At 32.2% G+C, this 18867-nt stretch overlaps 1 protein-coding gene and 1 long non-coding RNA gene across 3 annotated transcripts in view; one reads left to right on the top strand and one right to left on the bottom strand.

Annotated features, from left to right (window-relative positions):
- The window catches only part of Mpc1 (mitochondrial pyruvate carrier), a 35713-nt gene extending 25312 nt beyond the window's left edge, over window positions 1-10401 (top strand). For both annotated transcript variants that reach the window (XM_076517621.1, XM_076517620.1), the window contains exons 4-5: window positions 4144-4276; window positions 7651-10401. In XM_076517621.1, coding sequence (XP_076373736.1) covers window positions 4144-4276; window positions 7651-7705 — 188 coding nt within the window. In that variant the 3' untranslated portion in view covers window positions 7706-10401. The remainder of the gene's footprint in view (window positions 1-4143; window positions 4277-7650) is intronic.
- Window positions 10402-10527: 126 nt separating this feature from the next.
- Window positions 10528-17318, bottom strand: LOC143258524 (uncharacterized). The gene is made up of 2 exons (XR_013032337.1): window positions 17151-17318; window positions 10528-12724 (listed from the first exon to the last, which is right to left on the bottom strand). It is a non-coding gene; the product is annotated as an uncharacterized LOC143258524 (long non-coding RNA).
- Window positions 17319-18867: the final 1549 nt, after the last annotated feature.

Raw genomic sequence — 18867 nt, forward strand, 5'->3', positions numbered from 1 at the left:
GGATTCATAGCTGAACCAATCAACATAAGTCCTCACAAATGTATCATAGATTTCTCTCTTTCTTCACTCAATTGGCCTCACTGATAATGTGTTCTTGGTGACGGTGGATGAACATACAAGTTGCTATGGTTCTTTTTCTTGCACTATACCTTGAATATTGTCATGCACTGAGAATTTTATTGCACTGGGATATTTTGCAATATAGTATCGTCTTTCTTGTTTCAGTCGTCTGGATGTCAGGTTCTGTGATTGGAACATTTGCTCACTTTGCTGTCATATGCCTTGTCCATAGATTGGAGAGCATTATATCCTCCTTCAGGCTACTAAACTTGAGGTGAAGACAATATGATCTTATTTCCTACCCCCACTTGGATATCAGTTTCCAGTGGCTGGGTTTTGGATGCATTTGACTAGCCATGTGCAATTTTTTGCTCCCTAGCCACTCTGTCTTGAGGCACATCCATTTTACTTTTACCCACATAACTGTCATCAACAGGATTGAAATTTCAGTATCAAATGCTTTGTATCCCTATTCAACCATTATTCTCTTTGTTTTGAATGTGCTCTTCCCATTTTCTGCACATTTTAGCAACACCTCTTTTCACACTGGGCATAGAGTATACTTTCAAAGAATGCTTCTTTCTTACCCTCAAACTGTTTAATGTGGAATTCTAGTTATGTGAGAGAAGTTATAATTTTCTTATACTGAAAATGTAGTTATCACACTTCCCACCCTTCCTCACCACTGAAAGCTGGTGGTTTCATTTTCTGCCTAAAGCTAAAAGCGATAATTCAGTAGACTTGAATAGAGGGAGTCGCATTAGTGTGGAAGATGTGTCACACTCATACTGATGGAGGGTTGTGCGTGATAATTTAAAATACATTTGATGTAAATTTTTAGTGTAACAGAATTATAACTCTGTATATTCTTTTTTTATTGTTATCAAAGTAACTAAAATCTAAAAAAATGGAAATGTGTTATGTTAAATTAAATAGTGAAAAATAATAATAAAAGTTATTGATGAGGTATGCTTGCAAGTAGCTTGTGTTACTTTGATCAATACAGGAACATGAGCCACGTAGCTGTTGATTGATTTATAACTTGTGTGGGATAATTATAAGTTAAACACAGATCAAAGGATAGTAAAACAATAAAATTAGCTGTAGATAGGTGGACACACTTATGGACCTTAAGCTATTTAGAATAAGCAATTGTAATTTTCTGATACAATCTGTAGTCGTTCTAGAAAGAAAAGAAAAGGGTAATATGGATTTTTCGTATTTTTTATGGTAGTTAAATGTTGGTCTAATCAACTAAGCCATTGTAAAGTTAGGTTAGAGAATATAACAGATAAAATATAGTTTTACTGAAAAGAAACGGAAGGCTCAAAAATGGGCCTGGGATACTTTTCGTAGGTATCCCACACTCTTGTACTGCATCACTTTCCAGCAGACCTGTGCAAATGCTCGGCAGGTAAGATATTAAAGCTAGAAGGAATGAATCACTTCAGCAGAAGCACTTCTGCTTCTTCTTCCACATTTTAACCATCAAGACTTGGGCAGAGCAATAACCTCTTTCCTTTCGAGCTGATTGTCTCTTTGACTATAATCACCCCTTTACATTGGTGGAACTCAAACTGGCCCTTCATCAGTCTGACAGTACATCAGTCAGACCTGACGATATTACACTAAAAGATGCTGCACCATTTAACTCTTGTTTCTCTTGCTATTCTTCCAATTGTTTTTAACCAAATCTGGCAGGAGAATGTTTTTCCTGATGCCTTGTGCCAGGCTATTGTCCTTCCTTTCTCTAAGCCTGGGAAAGATCCTAAGATTCCTTCAAACTACCATCCAGTTGCTTTGACAAGCTGTCTCTGTAAGACTTTAGGGAGGATAATTAATGCCCGTCTTGTTTGGTTCCTCAAATTGTTGTTTTGAATTTTGCGCAAAGCTACTCAAGGGCTATCTGCACGTTCCTCAAATCAAACAACCTCCTTTCACCCACCCAGTGTGGGTTCCACTGACAGCACTCTATTATAGACCACTTGATTTGACTTGAAACATTGATCGGAGAAACCTTTCTTAAGCAACTAAATCATGTGTCAGTTTTCTTTGACCATGAGAAAACTTATGATACTACGTGGAGGTATGGCATTTTGCAAGACTTCCACTTGTATGGGTTGTATGGCCATTTGCCAATTTTTATTAAAAATTTTTAATTCACAGGTCATTTCAAATTTGTGTGGGTTTGAAACTTTCCTCTTCTTTTCTACAGGAACTTGGGGTCCCTCAGGGTTGTGTTTCAAGTGTCATACTTTTAAGTATAAAGATTAATGCCACCACTGATCAACTCCCTCTTATTGTTGTATTGGGCTCTGTGTCAACAACTTTCATATCTCATGTCATTCATTGAACATGAGTATTGAGGAGTAGCCACAGACTGCCCTCAATCGTTTACTGCAGTGGACCACAGCAAACGGCTTTAACTTCTCTTTCTCTAAAACCATTTGCATGCACTTTTGCTGCCAACAGGGTATTCACCCTGATTCTGAACTCCATATCAGTGAAGAAGTGCTGCCTGGGGTCCCTGAGACAAAGTTCTTGAGGCATATTTTTGACTGTAAGCTGACCTTTATACCATGCATCAAATCTACAAGAGCACTGAATATCCTCTGTGTCCACTCTTCTGCTACTTGGGGAGTGGATCAATGTTCTATGCTAAAGATATATCGTGCTCTTTCTTAGTTAATCAAACTACACTATGGATCACTGGTCTACAGCTCTGCCAGGGCCTTGGCCTTAAAGATTCTGGACCCTGTTCACCATCAGGGACTTTAGCCCTGCACTCGAACTTTCTGCACTTCCACAGTTCATAGCTTATACACATAGTCTCACGAACCTTCTTTGCACCTTCAGTGTGTGCAACTGTCTTTACTATATGCTTCAAAGCTTTGTTCCTTACCAAAGCATCCCACCTGGGGTTTTCAGAACAGACGATCTGTCATTGCTCCTTTTGGCCTTCGTGTCCAGGAGATGTTGGATAAATTGAGTTTGTCCTTGGATAATATTGCTGTATCCCCTTGTCAACCCATCCCACCATTGCTTATTACAATCACTAAATGTGACGTTTCTTTAAATCGTCTGAGAAAAGCAGATACTCCTGATTGGAAGTACCGTTTCACAAAAGAAATACAATTAGATTAGAAATTTTAAAAAAACAACCCAAAAAGGCACTAATTTCTAATCTAATTGTATCTTTGTTTTGTGAGACTCGCAAATTGGAGATTAAGACCGATAGATGGTGTATCTTCACCACATAGTGGGTCCTACTTCAGCAGTCACTTCTAAACCCTAGGATACATTTTATGATCCCACATTATAGTTTGTACCCTAGGATCTTTTTCAAAAAATGCAGTGTATTTTGTTTAATCTCAATGTGTTTTATCCTGGTTTAAAAAATTATGGTTATAATTAATCAGAGTTTGGGATTTGCTGTTCCTAACATAGTCCATATGATTTTATTTACTTATTTAACTTCATTTAAATGTCTTTATTTTATTTCACAAACAATTTTACTGACTGTGTTCAACATAATAGAATTCTGGATCAATTTGGTGTTTTAACATATAGTGTATGACATCCTTAAAATTGGTAACAGGTTTCTCTGAGATGTTTTGAGAGGTGAGAATAAATGACTGATGTTTCTAACTAAGGTTATTGTAGCTAATATACCTTTAGTGAGAGAAATAGAAGGATGTAAATGAAAATTGTCCAAACAGTAGAAACTTTAATCCTTGAGAAAAACCTAATTACTAGGTATTAATAGAATATATTTGTTTTGGATTTTGTTCCCCAATCTTTTTGAAATGTAATACATTATTCACTTGTCTTGATTCATATTTTGCCAGTATGAACAGCAAATAAATAAATAGCAAGTTAAATTTTATGCTGTAAAATGAATTAAACTTGTCAGAAGAATAACCAAACAAACTCAATGTGCATTGGATGCCTACATGTATCAACATGTTTTGAAATATGTTTATCAATGTTTTAATATAGCTGTTAGGTTGTTGGAAAAATTACTCTCAACGTTTAATAAATATTATTTATGCAGTGGAATCTTTTGTATGTTTGATTTTCCAGCTCTTTGCATTTACTCTTTGTTGTTCATGCGATTTGCTTGGAAGGTTCAGCCTCGAAACCTCCTTTTGTTTGCATGCCACTTCACCAATGAATCAGCACAAGTAACTCAAGGATGTAGATTTATAAACTATGAGTAAGTAATTGTTTCACTGTCTTTCTAAGATTAGCTATAAGAAAACATGATGGCATGAACTTTTATGTTAAAGAAATAAAATTTTTTGTTATAGTATATATGTATATTTGGCCTCTCTTGGTTGCATTTAAAATGTATAAATTCTAAAAACAAGTTTTTTTCTTTACCTTTGTCAACCAAGTTTTGTTCTAAAGTGTTTTTTTATTTATTATAGTTTTAATTTATTATAACCTTGACTGTTCTTTTCTTTAGGTAAATTAAATCTTGTTATTCCTACCTGTGCAGTAGATGAGTCAAGTCATGTGGTTTAATTTGTCATGGTTTAAATCATGAACATATTAATTTTTACAGTAAAGAAACAAAGATCTATGAAATCTTGCAAAGAAGAAATCAAATAAGACAAATATTTATTAGTGGTATTTCCTAGAAATTAAAACTTTTGAGCTATTAGATGACAGAAGTATGATTCATTTTTCTTTATTTAAGAAGATGAGGACAATCAAAGTACAAAAGGATCTTCAGCCTGTTACATTGGTCTTTTATCCTACAGACAGTTGCAGAAATCACCAGTTCATGTTTTGGTTTAAATCTGTATACCTATCCATAACCCCTTAAAATCAAATGAGCCATTAAAAGTTTGACTTTACATGAGTTGATCTAAGCTGTTTTTTTTTTTTTTAACCAAGCAGAACTTATGACAAACCACAAATGGATCTTCTTAAGTTTATGAACATTTGTCAGTCATGTACAATCCATAACCATTATTACTATGAATACCTGTACAACTAATGTTTTGCTCAAAGACGTGTGTGTAAGCTGTGCTGGTGTACAACGTACATAGGATATACAGCCTCTTATGCCCAACGAGAAATATATGTGGTTCATAGCCTTTGCAAAAGCTATAGTGACTAAAGTACCCCTACTTGATTGTACTATCTCAAATGACTAATGCTAGTGAGTGGCTTTGCTGCTCACAAAGCTACTTGCCAGTTCATCAAGATATTGCAAAAGCAAAATTCTATGGTAATTATTGTGGTTTGAAAACTTTCAGGTCTAGAAGAGGCCTGATAGGTAAACATGGTAGTCAGAAACTGTAATTTCTATTTTCCCCATTTGCAAAATATTTGGTTGAACAACTACCAAGGCTGCAAAGAAATTAAATTTTAAGCTTTTTCAGTGCTTTGATGAAATAATTTGGAGCTTGATGCTGTTGAAGCAAGAGAGAGAGAGATTCAGAAAGATGGCTGGTGAATAAAGTAAAGAAAGAGAGTTGACATCTGGTGGTGATAAATGTCAGGGAAAATCCGGGATAGTGGGGAAGGTGGAAACAGAGAGTTCATTGAAAAGTAGAGAGGTTGATGTTGGAACTGAAAAAGGCTACTCACTGTATATGAAGATTTGAATATCAAAGGTGGTTAGTGACAAAGAAGAAGCCAGTGTGAAGGTTAAAACAAAGAATGTACCAACCAACCAGTTCAAAGTTGACATGAGTTGTATAACTAAGAGCACTAATTATGGTCTGAAGTAGTTAATCAGTTCTTGATATGGGACAAATACATCTAAACGTACCAATTTAAATGGGCTTCAGTTTATTAAAATTGATAACAAAAAGATTAAATAGCTTTGCCTGAATTAATACATAAAAATATAATATAATTCAAATATTGAATGTAGAATATGAAGAGGAGAGGTCCTCAGGGTGGGAATCTGTAGATTCAATGAAAGTGATTTTGATGTGGGGGAGTACCCTGAGAAAACCCACTTTCACTCATCAGGTATAGAATATTCTACCTGATAAACTGCCTATATTGTTATGAGTTAATTAGAAACTACAAGGTTTTTTTTCTACTTTTATTTATTTTCCTAAAAGTGGCTGTAGTTTGGGATTTGGATTGGTTGAGGGCTACAAGCCAGTTGTTGTACCAGTCTAACATTGCACTGAGTGGTACTTGGAGCCTAAATTTTGCAGTTCTAGAAAAATTCAAAATAGTATTATTATCTGCATATTGAGGTGCAAGTATATGATTTAAGGAAGGGAATGGGATATCGTTAACATAAAGGTTGTATAATGTTGGGCTTAGCACTGGCTTCAGACATCAAGGGTCTGGAGTTCACATTGTTGATCTTAACTTTCATCTGTTCTATCAGTAAGAAATCTGGATATCCAGCATACAGTAGGGGTGGGTACATGATTATCAGTTGGTTTATAGCAAAGTCCACTGAGCCATGTTGAATGAAATGCTTTCTGGATATCTAGGAAGGTAGATGTGGTTGTACACTTTCTGTTGAAACTGTAATAATTGGTTTTGGCAAGTCTAATGACGTGGTTGGTGGTTTGTCTACATTTTCTGCCTGAACTCTGTATTGTTGGTTTCTACAGATATGTTTAACTGGTTCATGATTTATTCCTCTATCAATATAGCAAGGGTGTTTAGAAAGCTGATGTGTCTGTAGCTGCTGAAATTAGTTATTATTGTGCTCGGAGATTTCTGCAATAATAGCTGATTTCCAAATAGATGGGTAACATCCTGATAATAATGACAAATTATAAATTGTTACTAAGTAGGTTATGATTTTGTTGCCAAATATTTTCAAGATTAAATTATTAATTCCATCCTCTCCTAGCACTTTGCATTTTATTTTCATAAAATTAATTTTGATTTCTTCTGAAGTTATATGGCAGTTATACAAATCATTAGAACCAAAAGCTGTGAAGCAAAAAGTGTAGTGCTGATTGTTAGAAAGATGTTGATTTACATTCTTGAAATGTTTTGTGTCAAACAAAGGGAGATTTGGGATAACAAGGGTATTTTCAAAATATTGGACAAAAAGTTCAGACTGTTTATCAGGAGTGGTAATAGTGTTGTTGTTATATTGAATTTTATCTATAGTGTTATTTGATTTGTTGTTTGTCATAGATTTAAATTCTCCCCAGAATTTGGTAGGGTTGATTTGGATTTATCTAAGATAGACAGAAGATTCTTCTTATCTTTGGCTGAATATTTTTTGGCAGTTCTGGTCTGTCATAGGTGAATTCTTATTCATAAGTACAAAATCCTTTTGCAGCAACAGTGTGGTGATATTTACAAAATGTAGATAATCTGAGGTAGAAATTCTTTCATTCTTTATTTTGATTAAGAAAGTACACGTTTAACTCATCAACACTCTCTGAGCCATTTTATTTGAAAAACCTTTAAAAGGAAAAAATCATTACATTGACAAGTAAACAAATCTGTTTACTTGTCAAATTAATTGTTAAAAGGATCTCCCTCACTGACATTACTTAAACTTATGTGGTATTTGTATTATATATATATATCCTTGGATGCTATGTTTAGAAAAATAAATTTTATTACCAATTATATTCTGTATAGGTACTTAGGTGGAAAAAATACATTGGAAGCTAAAAATACCAGCCATGCTGAATGAGATATCTTGTCTTCAAGTCTTATAGTCCCCTGTTTTTGTAGCTGTACTTCAGTAATGAAATCAGCAAACACTACTGTGTATAAGCATTTCATGGATAGTACATAAAACTGGAAATACAGATGGAAAATTTCATCTTTTCAGAGAATATTCATTGGATATATGTACTTTGATTTTAGAAAATTGTGTACTCATGTTATTTATAGACTGAAAGGGTTACCAAGAGAAATATGTTGTAGATGATTCTAATAGGCAATTTTAATTTCTTATCATATAATTTGTATTTTAAACTGTTACCTTACAATAGTGTAGCAAACATATTTTTGCAGTTAACTTTTTTTTTCTGAAATATACACAAATTTGGTAATGAAACCAGTATTAAAAGTTGTTTTTTCCAGTCTTTCTCGGTGATTTTTTAAGTGAAGAAATAATATTTTGTCACTTACATATGTATTGAAGTTATTTCAAATGTAAACAAAATTCTGTAAAACAGTTTGTCACTCACAAATCACAGCCATAAAGAGCTGTATTAATTGTATGGCAGTGAAAAATGTACAAAATAAACTTCTAGTTCTTTTACATGTAAAAATTTTTTTTTAAATTTATTTAATAAGATTTGTTTAATTGTTTACATAGAAGATTTTAAAATTTAGGCTTAGGCTAGTGATTTAAATAGGTAAGAAAATTTTTGTTAATGTTTATTTCAATTATATAAGCTTATATTCCATTTCAGTTGATACTCGCATAGAGGTTGGAACAAAGTGATAAAACTTAAGTTGATGACACATTTCTAGAAAAAAAAAGATTTTTGTGAACAAGTTTCATCTTTTTCACACTCCTGATGTTTTTGAAACTTGCTTTATTTTGTTTCATTGGAATTGTGATGTTGCAGTATGTTAGGAAAACAAAAAAAAACAAGATGAGGTGGACTTAATTACATCATTTTGGACTTGACTGAATCAAGTTTCATTTTGGCAAAAAAAATTACCCCCCCCCCCAGACTTTGGTTATATTAGGCCATATCAACTTAAGTAACTGCTTAAAACAACATAGAACATAACCAAAAAATAATAAGTAACTGAATGTAAAATGAGTTTAAAACTCATGAAACATAAAAATCAATATTTGACTTCTACTATGAAAGTAAATACTCGTAATTGCTTCTATAAAAATATCACAACATTTTCCAATTTTGGAAGTTGCCAGTTCACATAAATAATGCTTATAAAAAATGTTTTAGATGCAGAAGCTATGTAATCCATGGAATATTCATTGAAAATTCAAACTCTTTCTTTGGTGATTCCTTTTTTGTAATGTAATTTTATAAACAAAACATCCAACAGATCTGTTACATTGCACCATTGCTGTTAGGAGTTGATGTGCTTTTAAAACCCAATGCTTAGTTTAAAACCTCAAAAAAACTGTGGATCAGTTTTCACTTATAGTTTTTATTTTAAGCTCGGTAATGGGAATACCCTTCTGTCAGTGTAAACCATTTATAGTAAGTTTCTTAGATTATGATTTAATGTAAAAGTAGAGTATGTTTCAGAAATTACTTTGCTTTTAGCTGAATGTGAATATTATTTTTCATGATTGTGTTTTGGGATTTTTTTTCTGGTTTGGTTTGTGACATTGTTTTAACATTTTATAAAATGTATTCCAAACTGATAATTTTCCATCCAGAATTACAACTGTTGACACAGTGAGTCAGTATATGCTTTTAGGTGATGCTTAAATTTGGTTTGAAAATTTGTTTCAAAAATATAAAAAAGGTTGTTTTTTTTTTTTTTCTTTTGTAAACTATGTTTCTTTCCCGAAGTATGACTTAAATTTTAGAAAAAGCAATTAAATTTGTGGCAGTTAAGAGTATTACTTGAAAGTTCTTTATTGAACTATTTTATTTTGAATCTGTTACAATGCCATAGTGTACATAGCACTTCAACTATATGAAGTTTTATGGGTAAGTTTTAGAGTAATAATTATGCTTGGAACCAAAAACATGTGGATTTTGTCCAAGTTAAAATCTGGTGAAGTCAGAGTTGTAATTTTTAATGCTTTCATAACTTTAAGTTACTTATGACACTTCCAACAAGATATCAATTTTTTTATTTTTGTTTTTATTTGGCCTACACATAGTTACAATCAGTTGATCAGTTATTGTTGTTTAGAATGCTTGGAATGATTCTAAGATTACTAAAAAATCTAGTCTGTTATCTTCTAACATGTTTAGATATTTGGATTGTAATGAATAATATCATTATTTTAACACCTGCAAAAAAAGTACAAAGATAAATAAAGCAATAAATATTTGATTACTACTTCATATCTCTGCGTATTTGTAAAACAAGAAAATTGGTTCTTTAACGAGTTTAAAAGTTTTATTTATTATTAATTTGAATGACTAGTTTTGTGAAAATGTACCTTTTATTTTTAATTCAGTATGTTATTAAAGTTTGTCCTATCTGTGATTTGCTGAATACTGTAATTAATGTTATTTCTCATTAAATTTAGCTTTCAAAAAGAGTTATAGAAATTAGTTTAAACCAAAATCACATATCCATGAGAAGATGTATAGATATTTGTTTTGAAGTATGATCTTAAGTTCATAGACAAAGTTTGAGTTTTTGTTGTAATTGTTATTAAAAAACTTGTAATAAACTCAATTCTTCCTCAGTTGGGTAATAAAGTTTACATAAATAGGTTTGTTGTTGTTTTTTTTAATTTGGATTTACAAATGATTTGCTGAGAAATATGAGCTTGGTATTTATTAATGGTTATATAGTGAGCTAAGCTGGAACAGATCATTTGTAAGCTCCTTAAAGTAATTTCTATATAACTCAGGTTTTTTTTTTATTTGTAAAGCTTTACAATTCCAGTTACATTGTGAAAGTGACAAATTAACCTTGTTATGTATTATTTTTGACTTAAAATCGGAACCTTTTTCTGTATCTGATCTTTTCAAAGAAACTTTTAGCTATGTATTCATTTACTATATTAATTCCATAAGAATGACAGTTTAGTTAAATTTCAAATTCCCTTAATTTCTTTGTAACTTTTTACCTTCAGTAATAAAATTTAACATATTTAATTTATGTTATTATTCAGAAAAGTCTTGTTTAGACCAACAATACAAAATGCTAAGTAATAACTAAACATGCAATACAATTATGAAGAATAAATACAAAGGCTGAGTAGGGTATATTAAAACAATTTTTGTTCCTTACCACATTATTACAGTCCAGATGATGTATCAAATATGTTTTACCTGATAACAGTGCATCTTGCTAATAATCCTGCAGTGTACTATCCTTGCCAAGTAAGCTGTCATAATGCTGTTTATGTCCATAACATACCTGTCTTTGCATGATTTTTGTCACCCATCTTGAGTACAGGAGCAAGGGCTTTCAAGCAGCCATTTTGATGTCCAATCCTACAGAAATCTGTAGGCTGTGCATCTGGCAACTTGTCTAGTATGTCTATGTATGGAATAGTAATGAAAACCCTTTCCATTCTCCATATCAATATAACATATTAACCATCCATATTTATTTTATATAAAAATGTGATTTTTCTTGAACTTAAGGAATCGGTTACAGAATAATTGTACCAGTACTAGGGCATAATACTGCCCTCTCCTTTAAATATTGAAGTTTTTATTCTGAAATAGCTTCTCAAGCAATGCTCATTGAAACATTGCCTTAAGAACATTATTTTTGCCCAGAGAAATAACATCATGTAATGGATTTTTGCTCTCCAACAATGTTTTTGTGACCCATATACTAGAGAATATGCATGTACAGATACTATGCAGAGTATAAGGATAGTTTGTAAAATACTTCATCATAGTTGTGACATGTTAATGTTATAATTATTAGGGAAAATGTACATCTTGATTAGAATTTACTTCTAAGATTCTAGGGTTTGTACAAGTGATCTGAACCAAGGTAATTAGTTATAAAGACATTTTTAAAAAGTAACATTAACAAAAACTAAAAATCCTTAGGGTGTTATTTTAATCTTCTACCATTTAATGTTAAGTATCATATAATAAAGCATGTATAAAGAATGAAGTTATATGCATGTTGAGAAATGAACACAACTAATTTCAACAAGAAATCTAGGAGTGGTGGTGTTTTTCTTAGCAAAGTTTTTGTTTAGCTTGCCTGTAGAAGATAAAGAAAAGATTATGACTTCATAGATTTGCCTTTCTTGATCTGTATCTCCCCTTCCCCATAGACTACATGGGTAACTCAGAAGGGAATAGCTGCCCATTCCTGCTATGCCTTTTATTGAATAAATCAATATGGTCTGCACTGTTTCATGTACTATCCATTCCTCTGGATATTTCATTCTCTTTTACCACCATTTTCTTCTAGTGGAATTTCTGAGTCCTTACCACTTTCCAGTTCTAAGCTGCTGGGGTGATGGGCCATGGAGACATCCTCCTGAATGGGTTGGTGAAATGCAAATAAAATATAGAAATGATTATAAAATTATTCAGTTGAGAATAAGGCAGTGGTGTTCTGATGATGTAGATGTGATATTCTCCAATATTAAGCATAAAAACAGATGGGAGTATAATGTCAAAATTGCAGTTCACTCCTTTGATTGCAATCCTTCATCCTACCCCCTTGTGGATACTGGTTCCCAGTAGCCAGGTTTGGATTTAGAGTAGAATCAATCAACATAACTTTTCACAAAATTATCACAGATACCTATATTCCTCCATCAATTAAACTGTCAGTGTTGTGGGTCATGCTGGAGGTAATTGCAGAAGGTTATGGTTCTTTCCCTTTCTCTGTCTCTCAATGTTTCTTGTTTCAAGGATGTTAATATGCTTGGGGTGCTTCCAGACAGTTTCATTTTTGAAGGAGATGATTTACTTTGTGATGACATTTTTTCCATACTGGTGTTAGTTCCAGGATCATTCTATAATATTCACTTACTCCTTGTTCACGAGTTGAGAGCTGGATAAAGTGGTACTGCTTAAGGTAGAGCCAGCAGTGATGAAAACATGTTGCCCTATCACAGCATAACGTAAAAAGTAATAAGAAATATTATCATCGAAGTAACATAGATTGGGATTCTATCTTAGAAGATATAGAAAAGAAACAAAAAATTAGTAAATGTACCAGACGAGCATACAGATATTTGTGGGAGAAGATAACCATAATAGTTGCACAAATAAGGTAAAATACAAGACAGAAGTAAACCTACATCACAGAGACTAATAGAGTGCCAGAGACGCGCGGGATATAATTAAAAGCTTGCATGACAGAAATGCTTGAACATGAAGTGATAAAAGAAATACATTTTCCTTATGCAAATTCAATGGTAATACTTTAAAAAACGATAGTTATTTAATATACTGTGTAGATTTTAGGAAATTTAACCAAAGTACTGTTAAAGATACCTACTCACGACCTAATATTCAGAAAATATTAAATGTTCAGGTGAAAGTGAATAGTTTTTATCTACGATCTTGCAAAGTTGATATTAGCTAAAAATATTTGCGAACTCTCTCTTTGTTAACCTGAAGATCGAAACGATATTTTCTACTTTATTTTAATACCTATACTCGCAGTCTGGAGATACATTTTTACTTCAAGTGGGTTTCTCGTAACCAAGAATGACATTAGCTAGATAGAGTTATAAGAAGAAGGTAAAGCTAAAAGCTCATTTATACAACTCTCAGGAAAGTATCAGTTTAACAGAATGTCATACAAGTTATACAATGCCCTTTCAACATGTCAAAGGTTAATGTATATACTGTTGTAAGTTTACAAGATTCGGAATGTTTTTGCAACATATTTTGAGGAACACTCACAGAGGTTACAACATGTGTTTGATAGAACCAAACCTAAAGCTGAAATCAACCAAATGCCACTTCCTATGTAATGAAGTAAATTATCTGAGTCACATGGAAACTGCAGAAGGTGTAAACCTAGCTCTAAAAATTAAAAGTATGCAAGATGTATACAATACTGAAAACAGTAAAAGATATCTAAGCATTTTTGAGATTTTACAAGATTTTATAAGAGATTTATTAGACATTTTGCAAAAGTAATGAGATATTTAACTCAGTTAAATAAGAAAAGCTTAGATATCCCACCCGGAGACATTTTCTACACAAGACAGTGGAGGAGGCTCCATCATGGTTTGGTGTGCTTTCTCCTTCCATGGAACAATGGAGTTTCAGATTATACAAGATGAAAGAAATACAAATTCCATTTGATATAATAAATGCATTAGCTAGAGCTACTGAAAATATAGAATAGCAGCCAAATAAATGAACACTGATTAGAGAAATTAAAAATATAATAAAGTATTACTGTAAACAGCTGATGTTAAAAGAGAAATACTGAGAAGTTAGCAAAACTCAGTAAAGGATGATTCCAGGCTATTAAACAAACGAGTCCAGTAAATTTGAAATAAAAGAAATCTATAATAAAATTAAAAAGTGAGTACATATTAACAAATTAAAGAAAGTACAAAAATCTAAACACTATGAATATGAGCAGAAAACAGAAGAGACAGACTCGAAAGTGCAAGGAAAAAACAAGCAAGAAGATTAAGAGTTAACATGAAATAAAATTACAAGATAATGGCATATAGCGAAAAGAAGATATATAAACAGTTTCTTTGTTAAAAGAAAATGGCATAATTATAGATGCCGAAATTAGACGATACTCACACCAAAAGGTATCAAGATATAAGCTAGAAAACCAAATTGTGATAGTAGCAAAAGCATAGCTGGAGACAGCAGTACTGAATCAAGCATAATAGATGTTCAAAACTAAATGCACCAGTAACATTTCAAGTTAATACGAGTACGTTACCACCAACATCAGATGCATAAAGGGGTGACTATAATATTAAGGTGAAGTCTAAGATCAACCATTGGTTCAACCTACATTTACGAGAACTAGGAATTTATGATTTAACCCACGAGTTATTACACATAAACCATGGAGGGATATTCCTGTAGTAAATAATAGTGCAAACAGTATATTGGTAATTATATATTAGAATACTTTAGGAAATACAATTTGGCTAATTAATCAAAAATACCCAATGATACTACATAATACAAATGGTGAAAGTAATAATTATATATAAAATCAGCAGTATGTTTTAAGATGTGCTTGGATTCTTCTAACAATGACATTAATCATGGTAGCAGGACAAAATGTAAGTATAGTTCTAGTAGGAAGCAAAGCAGGTATTGTATGTTTCTAAAGATAAAATTTAATTTTGTCAAGAAATAAACGAATAATTATCGAAGGCATCCGACTTGCATAAGATATATGGCTATTAACCAGGTTACATGAAGAGTTACTCATACCGAAAAAATTTCTTAATCATGAAACTAGCGTAAATTTCATACTGGGATATTCATTATAAATATACTAATAATAATGCAGATGAAGCTAGTAGAAACTTACGAGCAGCTAACTGGAAAATATTATGAGGCAATGCACTATTTATTAAAGGAGTTAAGCAATATTGAGGGCAATATTTCCATTTCAGATTGTAATGGATGCAAATACATATTAATTAATACATTTGCAAAAATTTAAACAAAAAGATGGAGCATCAGAGGCGCCTGTCAAAAGAAATGATATATCTGATGGGTGAAAAAGCAACCATAATGAATTCACTGAATCAGACCATAGAAATACGTGACCAAGAGACTGAATAAGTGTCAAAAGCACAAGTAAACATTATACACGCTAGGATCAAATAAATTGAAAGTGATAGAGCAGAAAATAAAAGGCTAGTTTTTGATGCATTGAGACATCTATAAAGAAATTATAATGACAGCCTAGCAACACACTTTCTGAATAAATTCGGAAGGATCAACAACAACTGGCTTTTATAGTAGAACAAAATTAGCTAAATTATTACAAGCACTTAATGTAGAAGAAAGCTGAGTTTATATTTTTATACCTTAATAACCTAGAACAAATATTGCATGAAATTGAACGAAGACACTACCACATTTACAGTTTATTTATCCTTACACATAGGGACCAAATTTACAAGTATTACTGTGAGCAGATGTGAAGACCGTCACTATAGAAAACATCAAGAAGATGTTCATAGGAATACATTTAAAGGCTACGAGCAGAATGTTTAAATTGTATAGAATAATTCTCTTACCCTTAGCATTAATGGTCAGGACGCCGTTGGTAGTCACACTGTCTGAGGGCAAAACCAGCGTGACACCCTTTAGGGGAAGGGGATATAGAAAATTATGTCATGAACACCAGAGACGATGATTTTGTAGTTCAAAAAGTGTCCCCAGAAGGCTCATTACTAGTATAGATAAAAGGCAGAGAGAGCATTGTTAAATGTGTTGTGATAGTTTCACAAAATGCAACCAGATGTTATATTGCTATGACAATAGAAGTTGTCCAAAAAGTGTGTTGGAAGGCTGTCATAATAATTTCCTTATAAACGTTTTAATTCATCTTAACATGTTTTCAACTGTTAAATTTAATTATGTTACTAGTAAAACCATTATTTTAGCAACAGTGATATTATTTCACCAGTTTGGCTTTATTCTATTCATATAACTATGATTTTTAATTGTTCTTGACAAAATATTTCATTTTACACATATTACTTTATAGTTTTAACTGACATAATTTTTACAAAGGCAGGTAATATTTCTGCAGGTAGATAGCACTATTATAGGCGGATGATCCTATTAGGCAGATTGTGTTACTACAGTTCTATAAGTGAATGGTCTTACTAGGCATGACTTTGGTTTTTTCAGTTTTGTTTTACAAGTAAAACATTAAATATGTTTCACAAGCGGGTATTGTGTTTTTATAGATGGGTTGTATTGTTAGTTGCATCTCACAAAGGTGAATATTATTTCATTTAAGAATATTATATACAACTTTCAAGCTATATTTAATTGCACACATTTTACAAAGGTATATCTACACTTCTGTAGGATAGCGTGCAAGAACATTACATCACAACTTATTTTTTATTGTACTTGTGATTCTATATGAGTATAATGTTACTAATGCTTTTAATGCATTGATAAAAGGGTTTTATCATGCCTAACACTTTTATTAATATTGAACTAGACACATTTTTTACAATTACTGTTTGAAAAAGACACTTATTTAAATATCATGTAAAAATTTAACATAAATGCTTGCACCTTCACTAGTCTATCTTTATGCTGTCCCTATCACTATGATAGCTTTCACTTATCTACGTTTTTACAGTGTTTTTATAAGTCACAAATGTTATCAGCATCCTATGATGGTGACAAATCCTAAGAATATATTTAGAGTCTCGGATCATTTATAACAAGGAAGAAAAAAAAAACTATGTTCCAAGTTACACCAAATGACACATCATTCTAAGCGTTAACACCATTCCCTATCGATATTGATTTTTTGTTCTAATGAAACTAACTTCTTACCATGCTCTATAGACTAAAAAAAAAGGTGCAGAGCCTTATGAGTAGATCCTAAGTGCACTCAAACATGATTAAACATTAATTCTGTTTCATTTATTTTTTTTATAAGAGGTTTGAGATGGTTAAACATTTACAACACCGTTTTCTATGTTTAGTATCAGGTCCAACCGGAAGTGATAAAACGCAGTTTGTAAGAAAATTTTAAATTATCTTCATTAAGTTGTGTATCCTATTTTTGAAAATGTCGTGTAGTTTGATGGTGAATTTTACCCCCTTTATAGAAAATTAATGCAAAATATTCCCAACAATCAATTTGTAGAAGGCTTGCCTGATAAATTTCATGATTATTTATGGTACAATAAACGAAATATTTTCGTCAATGGTGATTTTATGAGTGAAAGTGCAGAAAATATACAAATATACACGCGGAAATAGGTATTTGAATTTATCAATGTATTATATTGTACAGAATATATTCATCAGGATTGAGAAATGCGTACCATTAGATTGCTGAGAGAGAGCACCAGAATCTTATCACCGTTTATAAAAAGGGAAGAGAGAAAGCCTAGATATTGAGAAGTTTGTTAAAACTTCCTTGGCGTAATCTGAAATTATATGGGTGCCTCAAAGTTAATCAGCTTTCAAAATCGATTCTGTCATGTCCATTTTATATTGTTGGATATACATAACAGTTTCATTTAAGTTTAATATGAGAATTATGATTTAGAGTGTTATGAAGCATGAGGGCTACATTTAGTATACTTAGAAGCGATAATTCATTGCAGGTTTGCTCACAGAACTATTTACGAATTATATATTCTGTAACTCAGTTGTTGTGCGTTGACATCATGTTACTCAAACCTTCGGAATTTTTCTCGCTGTCATCAATGTTTATAGTTACATCATAACAACTGAGAGTTCGTAGAAAGTTCTAGGCCTCGGTCGGGAAGTATCAGTATAGGAGATGAAGCTATGTAAATATGTTATTGAAACTGAAATTTAAAAAAGTGGTGTTAAACTGCATGATCATGAGTTTAGCCAGAAAGAACACATAGCAGTGATTTTTAAAGCGAGTTTCACAGCTTGTAATGTAATAACAGAGATAAAGGAGAACACTTTCTTTTTATCTTGTCAAAAGGTGTTCTAAAGTAATTGAACTCATCTGTGTGGGCTTTGGTGTAAAAGAGACGGCTATTTAAAGCTCTGAATATAACGAAGCTTTGGAGTGCGTTACCCTGCTTTGTAGCATTCACTTTTTTTAGATAGGCAAATACGTCCAAAAGGTAAGCTACTTTCTATATCCAGCATTTGTTCCTTAATTTGTATGCAAATTCAAAATGGCATTCATATAAAAAGAAATCTATCTACTCACCCAGTTCGTAAAACTGAGCAAGCACTTTTCTCTGAGAAAGCAGCAAATTTTTTATGCAAAGTTCCCACATTTTCACAGAGTAAACTGAAGATCCTCGCATTGAGTGGTCTTGATTTTATAAAATTAACTATTTCTATAACATCTTCCGATAACTCTTTTAAGTCTTCTGGCATTTGTTTCATTTCAAGTGCATGACGATGAAGACAGCAGTGGATACTCTCGATGACCGAGTTTTTGTTTTTTTTGCGTGTCACTGCACCTGAAAATTTTCCAGTCATAGCTGCAGCCTTATCAGTGCAAATACTTGAACAAAACTGCCATTGGATTTTATGTTCTTCCAAACATAAA

Source organism: Tachypleus tridentatus, chromosome 8 (genome assembly GCF_004210375.1).
Source record: "Tachypleus tridentatus isolate NWPU-2018 chromosome 8, ASM421037v1, whole genome shotgun sequence".
NCBI classification, from domain to species: domain Eukaryota; kingdom Metazoa; phylum Arthropoda; class Merostomata; order Xiphosura; family Limulidae; genus Tachypleus; species Tachypleus tridentatus.